The 15,734-nt window shown below is 48.8% G+C and overlaps 1 protein-coding gene across 1 annotated transcript; it reads right to left on the minus strand.

Moving 5' to 3' along the window:
* Window positions 1-13,487: 13,487 nt before the first annotated feature.
* On the minus strand, window positions 13,488-15,136 carry ZNF473 (zinc finger protein 473). The gene has a single exon (XM_021681307.2). It carries the CDS (start codon window positions 14,916-14,918, stop codon window positions 13,650-13,652), a length of 1,269 nt encoding a protein of 422 aa, XP_021536982.2. The 5' UTR covers window positions 14,919-15,136; the 3' UTR covers window positions 13,488-13,649.
* Window positions 15,137-15,734: the final 598 nt, after the last annotated feature.

Here is a 15,734-nt window from a genome sequence, read left to right on the forward strand (position 1 = left end):
GGTGCAGGACACAACTGCCAGGTACTCGGGGCCCCGAGAGTTAACGACACTCATCGTATCCTCCCCTCTTTGGCCAGAAGAGCAGCTGGAAGCGGTCTCGAGGGCTTAGGCCACTTACGGGGTTGGAGAGGCGCTAGAAGCCTGCTCCTGCCAATGGGGCCGCAGGGTCCTGGGCACGCGGTGGCGGTGGTGGGGCGGTGGGCGGGGCTCGCGCGAGGATTGGCTGGAGTAAACACAGGGGGCGTGGCTGTGCCCAGAAAAGAGGCGGGACCCCGACCAAAGAAACCGATTGGGCAGAACATGCTGACGTTTGTTCTGAGAATCCTCATGCCCCGGCTCGTTCTTGAATCCAGTGGAGAAACAGGTTCAGAGAGCGTGGGGGTTCGGCCAGGGTTGTTAACTGATCTTCTCGTGCCCTTGGTTTAGGAATTCACTGGCTGAACTGAATGGTGTGGAACTAGCTCAGTTTCAGTTTCTAACTCACTTTCTAAGGAAGGTGATTAGTAATTGTTTAGTAATAAAATCTACCATTACTGTTTTACGAGTAATACATTTTTCAGTGACTTATTAATCGCCAGGTGGTGTTCTGTGGTCGAGCTTAAGAATAGGGTTCCAAGTTTATAAAGCCTCATCTTACAAAATAAATCATTAAAATTTATGATAATAAAATGGGTTGAGTGCCTATTATGAGCCAAGGGTAGTGCTGAAAAACAGGGGCTTAGTTTTAATGCTAATAATTACTAAAAATCATTAATCACACCGAAACAGCTAATACGTATGCATCCTGGGAGCCAGGCACAGCTCTAAACATTTCACCAGCATTTACCCCTCACGACCTCCTGGTGGAGTCCCAACATTGTTATTGCCGTGTTGTATATGAGGAAACAGAGACTCACAGGGGTGATGGCACCCGCCCAGGGTCACCAGCTGTTTGCTAAAGGACAGATGAGAATCTTCCCCTTTCATATAGCAGTTAGGAGTCCAGGTGTGGAGGTTCAAAATCCTGGTTCAAATTCTGGCTCTAGCACTTCCACACTGACCAACAGGGCAACAGGGTTAAGTTTCCTTAACCTCATTGTCCCTAGGTTTCCTCAATTATAAGGTGGGAGTGATACCAGTATCTGTCTCATAGTGCGGCTCTGGAGGCTAGTTTGATTTATGGAAAGCCCCTGGCACATGGTAAGTCCTCAGTGAATGTTATATATCATCATTGTTTTGATTTGTTGTTAATTTTGGTGTATGGTGTGAGGTAGGACCCTTTTACATATGGCTATCCAGTTGTCCCAGCACTGTTTGTTGAAGAGATTGTTCTTTTCCCAGTGAATTGTGGCACCCTTGTCAAAAATCCACTGGCTTTAAATTCCTTCTTTGTTATACTTGACTGGCCCTAAAGAAGCAGTTAGGCGGCACCTGAGTGGCTCAGTCGGCTGAAGGTCTGAGTCTTGATTTCGACATGATCTCAGGGCCATGAGATCGAGCCCTAAATCGGGCTCAGTGCTGCATATGGAACCTGCTTGAGATTCTCTCTCTCCCTCTTCCTTTCCCCCACCCTTGCCGCTTGCACTCTCTCTAAACAATAAAATAAAATAAAAAAGAAGCAGGTAAGAGCATGGAATTTCAAGGCTGGGCATGGCTGGGTTTGCTACTTCCTGGCAGACCTTGGACAAGTCCCCCCAACTCTCTGAGATCTCGTTTCTGTCTCAAAACAGGCTGAGCAATCCCTACCTTAGAGGGATGTTGTGAAACTACATGGAAACCACACATTTCAGGAGCACTTACAACCTGACATACTGTGTGCTTGGTGATATCCTCATGTTATCTTGTTGTTTTCATATCCATTATATAGATGCAGAAAACTGAGGCATGGAGAGGTGAAGCTGCCCACCTAAAGTCTGCAGGCAGGAAGTAGGCAGAGGGCAGATTGGCTGACTCCCAGTCCTGTGGTAAACTCCTACACCTATCCCTTCAGACCCGAGGTGGCTCGTGGCCAGGCACTCATTGGCACCTGGCAGAGCCTGGCAGCTTCCAACAGCCTTGAGAACACTGGAGCCCAAGGGAGTCCAGCATGCATGGTATGGAGGAAGGGGGCCTGGCACTGAGCATTCCTGGGACTGCAGGCCAGGCTGGTCTTCCTTCTTTCCTTCCCTCAGTTCTGTGAGCTCAGGGCTCTACCCTTCCCTAAAAGGGGAGCCCTGTGGAGGAAGGGGCAGCTTGGTGGGCTGTGGATGTCCAGAGCTCAGGTGTATCTTGCCTGAAAGGCCCTCAAATGTTGGGTTCACCCAGCCCAGTCACACAAGGTGAGCTGGGCACATCCCACACCCAGTGCCCACAGGAGACACAGCAGTCAGGGACCAGTGTGTGTTGGGCCCTGGGGTTCTGGGCACAGGGGACACAGTGGAGAAGGAGACAGAAGCCCCAGCCACTGTGGGGCACACAGCACAGAAGGACAGCTGGTCCCAATAAAAGGCCACTTGAACCACCTGCCTCAAATGGACCACACAAAAGTTTTGCTTGAGACAAAACTCTGCCATCCTGGCTCACACTTTTATAGTCCAGACCAAATCCAGGGTGCCTTCTGAATATATTGCCCAGCTTCACTGAAGTGTAAGGACTGCACATCAACCCCTATGGGGGAGGGCTGTAGTATCACCCCACTCCACAGATGAGGAAACTGAGGCACAGAGGAGCCAAGCGACTCACCAGTGGTCACACAGCTAGTAGGTAGAAAAGGAAACTAAAACTGAGACACAGAAATGAGTCCATTTCATCCTAGAGTTCACAACATGTACATTTTATTTTGTTTTTATTTTTTTAATTTTTTACAGAGGGAGAGCACGAGTGGGGGAGGGGCAGAGGAAGAGGGAGAGAGAGAATCCCAAGTAGGCTCCACGCCCAGCATGGAGCCAGACGCAGGGCTTGATCCCACGACCCTGAGATCCTAACCTAAGCTGAAATCAAGAGTCAGATGCTTAACCGACTGAGCCACCCAGCCTCCCCACAACATGCAGATTTTAGTCTCCACTGTGTAGCCAATCTCAGGACCAGGAGAATATTAATGATTTCTTCTGACAAAACCATAGGAGGGCTCCCTGACACAATCAGGGGACGCATCTCGAAGAAACATGCAGGGCACCTCTAGCTCTTCCCAGCTTGCTGGGCGGGCCGGACCCATGTTGGGCCATGTCTGGGGGCCAGGCCCTGCCCCACACTCTTCACAAGCAGCCTGTCACAGAAGCATCACGTAACCCTGGGAGGAGTGAGTGCCATGGGGCCCAAACAGAATAACAAATTTACACTTATTTTTGTGTCCTCAAGAGTGCAGGGGTCAGGCCTGGGTGTTTAGCATTGTCATTATTTTTATACTGAGGGTTTTTTTGTTCCCCTTTGCTGTGTGGCATACAGCCTGCGCTCGGGGAACACTGGTTGCGTGACGGGGACCGAGTCATCATGTGGGCTGTAGAGAGAGAGTCTCAGAGAGGATCAGCGATTTGCCTGAGGACATACGCCTCAGGTAGACGGTAGAGAAGGGTTTTTTGTTTTTTTTTTTAAAGATTTTATTTATCCATCTGAGAGAGAGAATGAGAAAGAGAGAGCACGAGGTGGGGGAGGGTCAGAGGGAGAAACAGACTCCCCGCCGAGCAGGGAGCCCGATGCGGGACTCGATCCCGGGACTCCAGGATCATGACCTGAGCCGAAGGCAGTCGCTTAACCAACTGAGCCACCCAGGTGCCCTGTAGAGAAGGTTTTGAACCTGAGTCGTCAGGCCCCAGAACCTGGGCTCTGAACCACTCACTACACAGCCCTCACTGAAGGGCACAAAGACTCCTCAATGGTGATGCCACCAAGGGGTTATGACGATCATCATCCTGGCCACATGATGACAGTGATGGTGATGGTGATGGCAGAGTTGAATCCTTGGCAGGGCCGCCGTGGGGGGAATAAGCATTTTGCCAGGTTGTATTTTCATTCATCTTCTCACCAACCTCGTGAGGTGAGTGCCAATACTATCCCCATTTAACAGATGAGGAATACTCTGGTTTCTCTTCAGGTCATATAAATCTTTCGCCTTTTAACAGATGAGGAAACTGAGGCCCAGGGCTTGGGGAGCCTGCCCTATGAATCCTGAGCCCAAACTTGTAACCTAACTCAATGGCTCTCCACTCTGCACCCCCTTTTTATAACACATTTTTTAAAGATTTTTTTTATTTATTTGGGAGAGTGAGACAGAGATAGTGAGAGAGAGCATGAGCGGGGTGGAGAGGGAGAAGCAGACTCCCGCAGAGCAGGGAGCCCTACACTCAATCCCAGGACCCTGAGATCGTGGCCTGAGCCGAAGGCAGACGCTTTTAACCAACTTACCCACCCAGGCGTCCCAACACATTTTTTTTTAAATGTCCCCTCTGCTTTCCCAACATGAAATTTATAATAATATCAGCTAACTCCACAATTCATCTCAAAAAAATAAAAATAAAATCGGTGCCATTCCATAGCGGACTATAATACAGCAGAGAAGAAACAAGAGGAAAAGCACTGATCGCTGTAATTTGTAATTTCCGTAGAGCTCAGGAGTGAGCACACAGAAGACACGCAGCCTGGGTGATTGCATCGGTAGTGAGCCAGTAATTACAGATCAGCCGACGCAGGGCTACCATGTTGCTCTGTTGGTGGCCTGGCAGAGCCATTGGGGATGTCATCGTCCTTACTAAGTGGGCAAAGGTTATCGCAAACATTCTGACGAACAAAACACTGTCTTCTGATTTACCCGCTAGTTGGATCCCTGGGACATTCAGTGATACTAAAACTGTATTAAAAACACTTGGGAGTCTGTATGGTTGGCAGAATGGGATTCTCGGCTCGGGTAAGTTTTTCCTCCACATGAATGTTCCGAGGACATCAGGAAGTCGAGAGGGACCCAGGAAGTTTCTCTGTTACTTGGGGCCATCCTGCCCCCCTGGAAGGGCCTGGCATTTCCAGCTCCCACCCACTCGTGCGCTAGTCACCATGACAGCGGGAAGGGCTCCTGCAAGTCACCCGAATGCCCCAGAGGACTGGCAGCCTCAGCAGCTTCTGGGAGCTTGTTAGAAATGCAGAGTCCTGGGCCACTGGGCCTGCCGAGACAGAGGCCATAGGGTCACCTCCAAGGGACAACCCTTCTGAGGAGCCACGTTCCCAGAGTTCACGAGCCACACGTGCTGGTGGCCACCAAATTGGACAGCATGGATGGGACATCTGCATCAGGACAGCACTGCCTGAGGTGACAGATTAAACATGGCAGGATGGCTGGGGTGAGGGTGTGTCTGTTGCCATGGTCCCTGCCCCAGGCTGGTCAGAAAGGCTTTCCCCTCGGGGAGGGCCTTGCCACATCAGTGCATGAGTATCTGTCTCTCGGGTGGGAGGGCCCACGTTCAGCTGGGGTGAGCTTTGATCCAGGGGTTTCCCATAGTTGTCACACCCATGGGGTCCATCTGTGTGTGTTCTGAGGTCTTGTGAAATTCGAATGGTGGCTGAAGGCTGGCTCACCTTTGGAGCATTCAGAGCATTTCTTGTCTGCGTGGCTCACCTGGGATTTGTCTTCTGAAACTGCTCTGAAGCCCTGTTCAGAGTGTGACCCTGGCAAGTCCGCTGTCCTGTGGAAAGGACATTGTGTTCATGCCACAAGTGTTTGTAAAGCCTGCGGGTCCCTAGGGACCATCCCCGGTTTGATGATTCATGAAGAGGACTCGGTTTATAGTCATACTCACTACATGGGGCCATGTAGGGGCCGTGACTCATTACAGTAAAATGACGCAGATCAAAATCAGCAAAAGGATAAGGCGTATGGGGTGCAGTCCAGGGGAGACCAGCACCAGCTTTCAGAGTCCTCTCTCCACGGAGCCACACAAGCCACATCAATTCCGCCAGCAGTAAGGTGTGACAACGCATGTGGAATGTTCTCTACCAGGGACATTCATCAGAGACCCAGTCATCGCCCAGAGTTTGTACTGGGGGCTAGTGCCGCAGACGCCCTCAACCCGGGATGCACCAAAATTAGAGACTCCCAGAAGGAAAGCAGGTGTTCAGCAGCAACCACATTAAAAAGTCACCTATCATATGATTCCACTTATATGAAAAGTCCACAATAGGTAAATTCAGAGACAGAAAGCAGATTGGTCGCTGCCGGGGGCAGGGCTGTGGAGAATGGGGGGTAGTAAATGCTGAATGGGGAGGGGGTCTACTGTTTGGGTGATGTAAATGTCTCAGATCTAGATAGTGGTGATAGTCACACAACACTGAGTGTACTAGATGCCACTGAGTTGTTACTTTTATTTTTTTTTAACGATTTTATTTATTTATTCATGAGAGAGAGAGAGAGGCAGAGGCAGAGGGAGAAGCAGGCTCCCTGCTGAGCAGGGAGCCCGATGTGGGACTCGATCCCAGGACCCTGGGATCATGACCTGAGCCGAAGGCAGACGCTTAACCATCTGAGCCACCCAGGCGCCCTGAATTGTTACTTTTAAAGGGTTGCTGGTTACTTTGATCTTTATGTGCACTTTACCTCAATTGAAAAGAAAAAAAGAAAAACCAGTCCAGTTCCTCCGTTCCTAACAGGCAGAAAAGACACTGGTCTCTCAGGTGGGAGATAATGGGCCTCTCGCTCTCACTCATTATGATCACCAGTGCTCTGGGTTGAATTGTGTCGCCCCAAAAATATGTGTTGAGGTCCTAACCTCCAGGATCTCAGCATGGGACTGTATTTGGGAATAGGGTTGTTGCGGATGTAATTAGTTAAGATGAGGTCGTATTGGAGGTGGGGGGGGGGGGGCAATCCAGTATAACTGGAGTCTCATAGGGAGAGGGAAATTCAGATTCAACACCCACAGGGGGAGACCATATGAAGCCATCCAGGGAGAAAGTGAGAAGCGGGAGGCAGACACTCAGTGACACAGCCACAAGCCCGGGAACACCTGGGACTGTCAGAAGCTGGAAGAGGTGGGGAAAGATCCCCCTGTATTAACCCTGTTTTAAATTTTGTGTAACATGATACTCTGATGTTTTAAAAATATATAAGTGGCCAGGCACCTGGGTGGCTCAGTCGGTTAGGCATCTGACTCTTGATTTCGGCTCCAGTCATGATCTCAGGGTCGTGGCATTGAGCTGCACGTCAGGCTCTGCACTCAGCGTGGAGTCTCCTTGTCCCTCTCCCTCTGCTCCTCCCCCGTGTTCTCGCTCTCAAATAAATATTTAAAATATACGTATTTTATATTATTTTATATTATTATATTTATATATAATATACTGGGGCTATATTATATTTATTATTATATTATATACAATTATATGTAATAAATATATATTATGTATTGATATACTATATTTATATTTTATATATATTTTTATTTGTATATATTTTATGTATATATGTATTATGTATGTATATTTTATTTATGTATGTAAATATACTTATTTGTATATATTTTAATGTGTCTAAGCAGAGGCTGCCTCTCCCAGAGCCAGCCAATTCCCAGAGATAGTGAAGGGCATGCCTCTCCGCTGCAAACCAACCCATCTGGAGCCAATACCGCCCAACCACCAAGCCACAACTTCCCCTGCCCTAAGTCATCCCAGGGCCAGGTACCAGGCAAGTGGGGACAGCCCTGGTGCCTCAGAGCCCACTGGAATCATCCAGACTGGCCAGACCTGAGCAGTGCTCTTCCTTGCTTTGGCTTTCCTATGGAAACCCCCGCCCTCAAAACTGGCCTTGCTTTTCTCTCCTTTTCCTGCCCCCAGTTGACACTGGTACTTCCCGGTGTAGCCCTGAGACTACAGGGATGTGCCACATTTTGTTTATTCATCTGTCATGCATGATCACTTTCATGTGCATTCAGAGTGTGACTGTCACAAACCTCAGATGGTTTTCATTTAGGGGGCTCCACCCAGTGGGGGCACTCAAGCAACCTTTTGGGTCTAGACTGAGACCAGCGATCTCAACCATGATGCCTTTCAGCCGCTGGGGGGTCCTGCTCAGTTATGAGGTCTTCTCTGTATAGTTAAAATGGCACCAAAGCTTGCAAGTAATCAGTTTAAAAACCTCAGTGAGAATAGATTCATTAACGTCTCCCTCACTTGATGTATTAACATGCTTTTCTGACTGAGGGATGAAGTGGTGAATTAAACCAGTTTATCAGCCAGGAATTCTTTGGCTGGGGTGAATAGAAAACCCACCTCCACCTGGCTTAAACAAATAGGGGAGTCATGGGCTTTGGCCAACTTCAAAGTCCAAAGTGAATGTGCTCAGGTAAGGTTTGATCCAGGAGCTCAGCAGTTTCACCAGATTTGTCCTGTCTGCTTACTTCAGTTCCTGAAATGTTGATTCATCTAAGAGCGAGTCCCTGTTTTAGTTTCCTAGGGCTGTGGTAACAAAGTACCACAAACTTGGTGGCTTAAAACAACAGAGATTTATTCTGTCAATTCTGGAAACTAGAAGTCCAAAATCAAGGTGTACGTAGGGCAGTGTTCCTTCCAAAGGCTTGAGGGGAGGATCCTTCCTTGCCTCTTCCAGCTTCTGGTGGCTTCTGGTGTTCTTTGGCTTGTGGCCACATCACCCCCACCTCGGTCTCCGTCCTCACATGACCTTCTTCTCTGTGTCTGTGTCTCTCTGTGGCCTTTCCTCTTGTAAGGATGCCTGTGGTTGCATTCCCAGTATAAGGTCACCTCAAGCCTTTAATTATTTCCAAACAAGGCCACATTCTGTATGGATGAGTGTGAATTCTGGACACTGTTTAACCCACTGCCGTCCCTAGCAGCTCTGTCTAGGTGGCTGTGCCAGCGACAGCTCCGTGCATTTTTTGCTCATGGCCAGCAAGAAAGCATCTTTGCTCCAGCATTCTTAGCAGAGGTCCTGAGATTCGCTGTGCTTGGCCCAGCTTAGGTCAGGCCCATTTCTGAATCAATCACAGTGATCAGGGTTGGGAGTGCTGATTGGCCAAACTAGGCCATATATTCTTTGCCTAGAACGGGGGATGGAATGTAGAGGACACAGAGCTACATGTGACCCCAAGAGAAGAGAAGGTGAATCTTCTCCCCAAGAGAAGGTGAGGTGAATCTTCTCCCCAAGAGAAGGTGAGGTGAACGGTGGATCTCAGAGGTGACAGACGTTCACTGTAACTAGCAATGCCAACAGCTTTTATCTCGTACCCCAGCACATGAGGTGCATGGGATGTTGTGGTCATTTGGATCATGATGGCACAAGGTGGGGAACCACTTCCTTCGGGACTGCTGCACTTCCCAGCCTCCCAGGGAGTCCCCTTGGCAGAGACCACTGCAAGATCTCCGCTGCTTGCTCAGATCTCAGTGGATCTGCCTCACCTGGGATATTGTCACAGGGCTCCATGTTTGTTTCCAGGCAGCTTTGGAAAGCGCCTCCAGAAGAGAGGTTTGTGGGCTGTTCAGTAGTGCCCTGGGGCTGGGGCCATGGTGGGGGCAGGGGTGCTCCTCCTTCCCCTTTGGCCGGGGTGCATCCACTTTCATGTTTTATACAGTAGGCTCCTAGGTAGTTTCCTTAGAGCAGTATCTTCTCAACATTAGGCGTCCGCGTGCCCCCTGCTTGGGTGTTTGCCGAGCAGCCACCTTCTTTCTGCCTAAGATGCCAGCTACCTGCACCAAGATTCTCCTGACCCATTGATTTCAATCAACACCCCTTAAGCCTTTCACCCACAACTGTGAGTGGACAACCAGTATCGTATGCCATGAATGGAAGTTTGCTGTAGGAGTAAATAAAGGAACTTCAGATTGTCCACCCCAAGTGCACAGCCGCAGAGTCCTGCTCTGCCTGAAAGAGGAGGCAGGGAGATAGATGCAGGTGTGAAAGCCACTTCCTTATTTTTTTTTTTTAAAGATTTTATTTATTTATTTGACAGAGAGAGAGATAGCGAGAGCAGGAACACAAGCAGGGGGAGTGGGAGAGGGAGAAGCAGGCTTCCCGCCGAGCAGGGAGCCCGATGCGAGACTCGATCCCAGGACCCTGGGATCATGACCTGAGCCGGAGGCGGACGCTTAACAACTGAGCCACCCAGGCGCCCTCCTTATTTTTTTAAAGATTTTATTTATTTTTTGACAGAGAGAGAGGGAGAAGCAGGCCTCCTGCGGAGCAGGGAGCCGGACGCGGGGCTCGATCCCAGGACCCTGGGATCATGACCCGAGCCGAAGGCAGACGCCTAACGGCTGAGCCACCCAGGCGCCCCGAAAGCCACTTCCTTATTGAGGTGACCAGAAGGATCAACAGACTCAAAAAGGGAACCCTGACTTCTCAGGTGGATAGAGATACAGCCCCACCTCCTCCCCACCCCACCTCACCCTCACCAACCCACAGTGGACATGTAGCATGAGTGAGCAAAATAAACTTGTGTTCAACCACTGAGATGTGACACTTAACTGTGTTGGCACAGCATTAATCTGGCTCATCCTGACACGCTTAGTTATCCTTGGCAGGAGGATATCCTTTGAGCCTTAGCCAAACTCAGTGTTCCCCGCTAAACTCACAACCTGAGATCAAGACCTAAGCTGAAATCAAGAGTCGTATGCTTAACTGAGCCACCCAGGCACCCCTAACTGATTTAATTTATAAAGATTTATTTATTTGAGAGAGCAAGCACAAGTGGAGGATGGGGCAGAGGGAGAGGGGGAGAAAGCATCTCAGACTCCCTGCTGAGCGTGGAGCCTGACTTGGGGCTCAATCTCAGGACCCTGAGATCATGACCTGAGCCAAAATCGAGAGTCAGGCACTTAACCAACTAAGCCACCCAGGAGCCCCTAAATCGATTTATTTTTCAAGAGGATTTTCTACTACTGCCATGAGTGGGAAACTAGTTTCTCTTGTCAGTAAAGGAAGAAGGGTGGGGGGAAGGAACTAAAATAAATACCGAGAGGAAAATAGTATTAATTTCTATCTACAATGACTGCCTGAGCCTGAGGCCTGCTGTGTCTTTGTATCCAGAGAGGAGTGAACGACATGCAGTCGATGCTTCCTCCTCAGTCAGGATCACACTAGAACGAAGTGTGGTCTGATGATGTATCTGAGGACCAGCAAAACTGTGTGGTTCCCTGGTGTCCATGCCCCACCCACACTTTGGGACAACAGACATAACTATCCCCTCTCATGGGGCAGTGTTCACTGTGAGAAGCCCTCCTCCTCCAGAACATGAGCACTTGGCAGGCCTGGGGGCCTCCGTGTGCCCAGCATCTAGCCAGGTACATGGCAGCAGGCTGAAAGAAGCAACCAACGCTTATAGACTCAAAACTTTAATCAGAGAACCTAAGAGAACCAAAACGCACACATGAAGGGCATTTCCGCACTGCCCCACAGCAACACAGGTCAGTAGTTACAGAGACTGCCCCCCACCATGGCTGCCAATTTTCCACAGGGCCTCTGACCTCTCTCTTTGGTGTCAAAACTCTCGTTGAACACACTCATCAGTTCAAGTTCCTGCCTCTGTTCTGCCCCTTTGGTAGAGAACAGGCCCGTCGCACAGACTACACAGCGATCGGAGGGCGGGGACCATGTGCAGGGAGTTCGATGTTTTGGCCATTTGAAAACCAGTATGTTCCCCACTGTGGTGTGGGCCCAGTGGTCAGCGAATCAGTTCTTAGTTACAACAACAAAACCAACCAGCAGAACTCAAGGTGCAAGGTTTAAAAAGCTCAAGAGCACAGAGCACATATTCCTAAGCTTTTGTAGCACCAAAAACATGAAAGATATCACAAGTGTCAGTGTCTTCATTAGATTCTGTTTGTGCTTCAGGAAACATGTCACTGGTCATTCAGTGGGTGAGACACAAAAACCCAGAGCTGAGGAGGTATCATCAAGAGGGAGCTGATCGTGTGGTTCCACAAGGTGTCTCAGCTGTAGAACAGGCCTGGCCAAGGTTAAGCAGTTGACTTGAGGGCTCCAACAGGATGGTGTCCTCCCTGGGCTCTCCAGCACTCCGCCACAGTCCCAGAACTTGCTGTGACATGAGGAAATTTAACATGTCACTTGTCAATGAATGGTACTTCTCTGTGGAAACAGGGCCATCCACTTCCCTTTGATTCCAGAAGTTTCCAGGCAAGAGCAGGGCTTACTGCATTGGTATTCCCTACCCTGGAGCCTGACAAAGTGCCTGGTGAGTGGCTGGCTTGGACAAACAGTACATGAGGAATACGTTAGCTGTCATTTCTGTATACTACAATTTCCACCATCAAGGACATCTGTGAACTGTGTAGCAAATATAAAATGCAGCTTTCCCAGATGAATCCCACTGCTTCCAGTACCATTAACTCCCACAGCAAACTGGGCCTCATGCTGTATAACCAACTTTAAATTATGGGAAGGGGTGACATGTATATGTGGGAGGGTGTCTTTTGGAGTGGGAGGTTTTGGAGGTTAGGAGTGGAAAGTTCTAACTAGTTGGTGTTAGTTTACATGCTCTTCTTGGCTTCTGTGGGTTAATTAAGAAAGTACGACGGAGCAGAGGGAAGGAAACGACTAGACTTTTTTTTTTAAAGAAAATAGCAAGGTGCTGGGTTTTGGGAACCAAATTTAGCCAGGGGCATTTTGGAGAAACCTTTAAAAATGAAAGCTATGTGGGGCACCTGTGTGGCTCAGCCAATTGAGCATCCAACTCTTGGTTTTGGCTAGGGTTGTGATCTCACGGTTGTGGGATCAAGCCCTGCATCAGGCTCTGCGCTTAGCGTGGAATCTGCTTCAGATTCTCTCTTCCTCTCCCTCCCACTCACTCTAAAGTAAATAAAATCTTGAAAAAAAAAAAACTATCTAAAAAGTAAATAAATAAAAGTGATGCAAGGGTGCCTAACTGGCTCAGTCAGAAGAGCATATGACTCTTGGTCTCAGTGGTCAGTCTGAGCCCCACGTTGGGTATAGATATTACTTAAAATCTTAAAAAAAAAAAAAAAAATGAGGAGCACCTGGGTGGCTCAGTTGGTTGGGCATCTGCCTGGCTCAGGTCATGATCTCAGGGTCCTGGGATCGAGTTCTGGGTTGGGCTCCCTGCTCAACGGGGAGCCTGCTTCTCTCTCTCCCTCTGCACCTCACCCCTGCTCCTGCTCCCTCTCTCAAATATTTTTAAAAAATGAAAGCCACCACACAGTATTAGCAAGAACATTAACTGCAGTAAATAGAGGATTGCTAATTCTTCCCTTCTTTTTAATATATTTGTTGTATATCATTAAGTATTTGTAGCTCACATTTGGTGAGTACTTACTATGTGCTGGGCACTCAGTTCAAAGTGCTTCTTTACATCTATTTATTTATCCTCACAACAGCCCTCTGAGATAGGTAATTGTCTTGTGCCCATTTTACAGATGAGGATGCTGAGGCCCTAGGAGGTCCCATGACTCTCCCCAGAACACTCAGGTAGCACGTGTCAGAGCTGGGATTTAACTCAGCCAACTGGCTCGGGTCTACCTCTGAATTCCCATGTTCTCAACTACTGTGTTTTCATGAAACTCGGGTACAAATTTTCTAATCACTCTTTATGGATAAAGAGATGTATTTATTTGGGGAGAGGGAGCTTACAATGTGATTTCAACTTTAGGACTCAGGTGAACCATGTTCAGATGTCTGGGACTTTGCTGCAACCCAGTAGTAGGAAGTATTGCTACTTGTTACTTTCTACTTAACTCCTTGTTACCTGTAAGTGTGAACTTGCTGATGTCTGCTGAGACCTGCAGCAAAGGGCTGACAAGGTTGACATTGCTAGTTTCTCTTGGGTGTGAACTCTCTGGTGCTGACTGAGATGGGCACTGAGGCCAAAGGCTTTCCCACACACCCTACAGGCATAAGGCTTCTCCCCAGTGTGAACTCTCTCATGCTGCATCAGATTTGCTTTCTGAGCAAAGGCTTTCCCACATTCAGCACACACGTAAGGCTTCTCCCCAGTATGAATTCTCTGGTGAACAGAAAGGCACGAGCTCTGGCTGAAGGCTTTCCCGCATTCCTGACAAACATAAGGCTTTTCTCCAGTGTGAATTCTCTGGTGAACAGAAAGGCACGAGCTCTGGCTGAAGGCTTTCCCGCATTCCTGACAAACATAAGGCTTTTCTCCGGTATGAACTCGCTGGTGAGCAGAAAGGCATGAGCTCTGGCTGAAGGCTTTCCCACATTCCTGACAAACATAAGGCTTTTCTCTGGTGTGAACTCTCTGGTGTTGAATGAGTTGAGCACCCATGCTGAAGGTTTTCCCACAGTCACTGCATTTGTGGGGTTTCTCACCTGTGTGATCTCTCTGATGCTTAGAAAGGCACGAGCTCTGATGGAATGATTTTCCACATTCATTACACTCAAAGGACTTCTTTCTAGCATGAGCTCTCGGATGCTGAATAAGGTAGTTACCGTGGGCAACAGCTTTGTCACATTTGTTACACTGAAAGAGTTTCTCTGCAGTGTGAATTAACCAGTGTTCTGAGAGATGTGCACTTTCACTGAAAGTCTTTCCACATTCATTACATTTAAAGGGGTGCTTGCTCTTGTGGACAGACTGATGTTTGGTGAGGGAAGTGCTGTGGATGAAGGCCTTCCCACAGTCCCCACATTCATACCGCCGCGCCCCGGAGTGGATGCTCTGGTGGCGAATGAGCTGTGTACTTTGGGCAAAGGCTTTTCCACACTGGTTACACTCAAAGGGCTTCACCCTGGTGTGAACCCTCTCGTGCTGAGTCAGGTATTTGCTGCGGCTAAAGGTTTTCTCGCATTTATCACACTTAAAGTGCTTCTCGCCGATTCCTGGTTGCTCTCTCTGCTCTGAGTCCTGATTCAGGATCCTCCTGCTCTCACCAAGTCCTTGTTTTTCTCTGGTGTGAACAGTCTGGTGGCAAGTTAGGGTGGAGCTGCAGATGAAGCGCTCACCACACTCCTGACACTCATACGGGGTCTCCACATTGTGCATTTTCTGGTGTTGGACAAGGTGTTCATTGTGGCTGAAAGTTTCCTTGCATTTGGCACAGCTGTAGGGTTTTTCTGTGGCATGGATGGACTGGTGTCGAATCAGGTGGGAGGGCCTGCTGAAACTCTTGATGCATTTGTGACATTTATAGGGCCGGTAGCCAGTGTGAATCCTCTGATGTTCATTAAGGTGAGTGTTCCGGTAGAAGGCTTTCCCACACTCACTGCATTTGTAAGGCTTCTCTCCACTGTGAACCCTCTGGTGGATCTTTAGGGTTGAGATATTCCTGAAGGGTTTCCCACACTGATCACACTTGTAAGGCTTTTCTCCAGTGTGAACAGACTGGTGTTCGACAAGCAGCAAACTCCGCCTGAAGGTCTTCCCGCATTCCTGACACTCAGAGGGCGTGTTCGCAGCATGGATTTTCTGGTGTTGGAGGAGGTATTTATGGAAGTTGAAGGTCGCCTTGCATTTGGAACATTCATAGCATTTCCGGGTATGGGTCTTCTGATGCTGAGTAAGATGAAAGGTTAGGCTGAAACTCTTGCCGCACTCGCTACATCTGTAGGACTGACCCCCCGTATGGGTTTTCTGATGCTCAGCAGGCTGTAAGACGAGACCTGAGGGCTGGTCACCATCTTGATTCTTAGATGGGTTTTCTCCAATGTGAACTTTCTGATGCCACAGAAGGTGTGTATTCTGACTGGAAGTTTTCCCGTACTTGGTACACACACAGGATTTGTAGCCTGTGTGAGTCATTGGAGGCACAAAGAGGCAAGAACTCTGGCTGAAACATTCCTCGTACTCTTGATGTACAGT

The sequence above is a fragment of the Neomonachus schauinslandi genome, chromosome 16 (assembly GCF_002201575.2).
Source record: "Neomonachus schauinslandi chromosome 16, ASM220157v2, whole genome shotgun sequence".
In the NCBI taxonomy this organism is placed as follows: domain Eukaryota; kingdom Metazoa; phylum Chordata; class Mammalia; order Carnivora; family Phocidae; genus Neomonachus; species Neomonachus schauinslandi.

Bases quoted from the DNA above. Each gene is read 5' to 3' on its own strand.
- ZNF473 (XM_021681307.2), bottom strand. From the start codon at position 14,918: ATGCACAATGTGGAGACCCCGTATGAGTGTCAGGAGTGTGGTGAGCGC.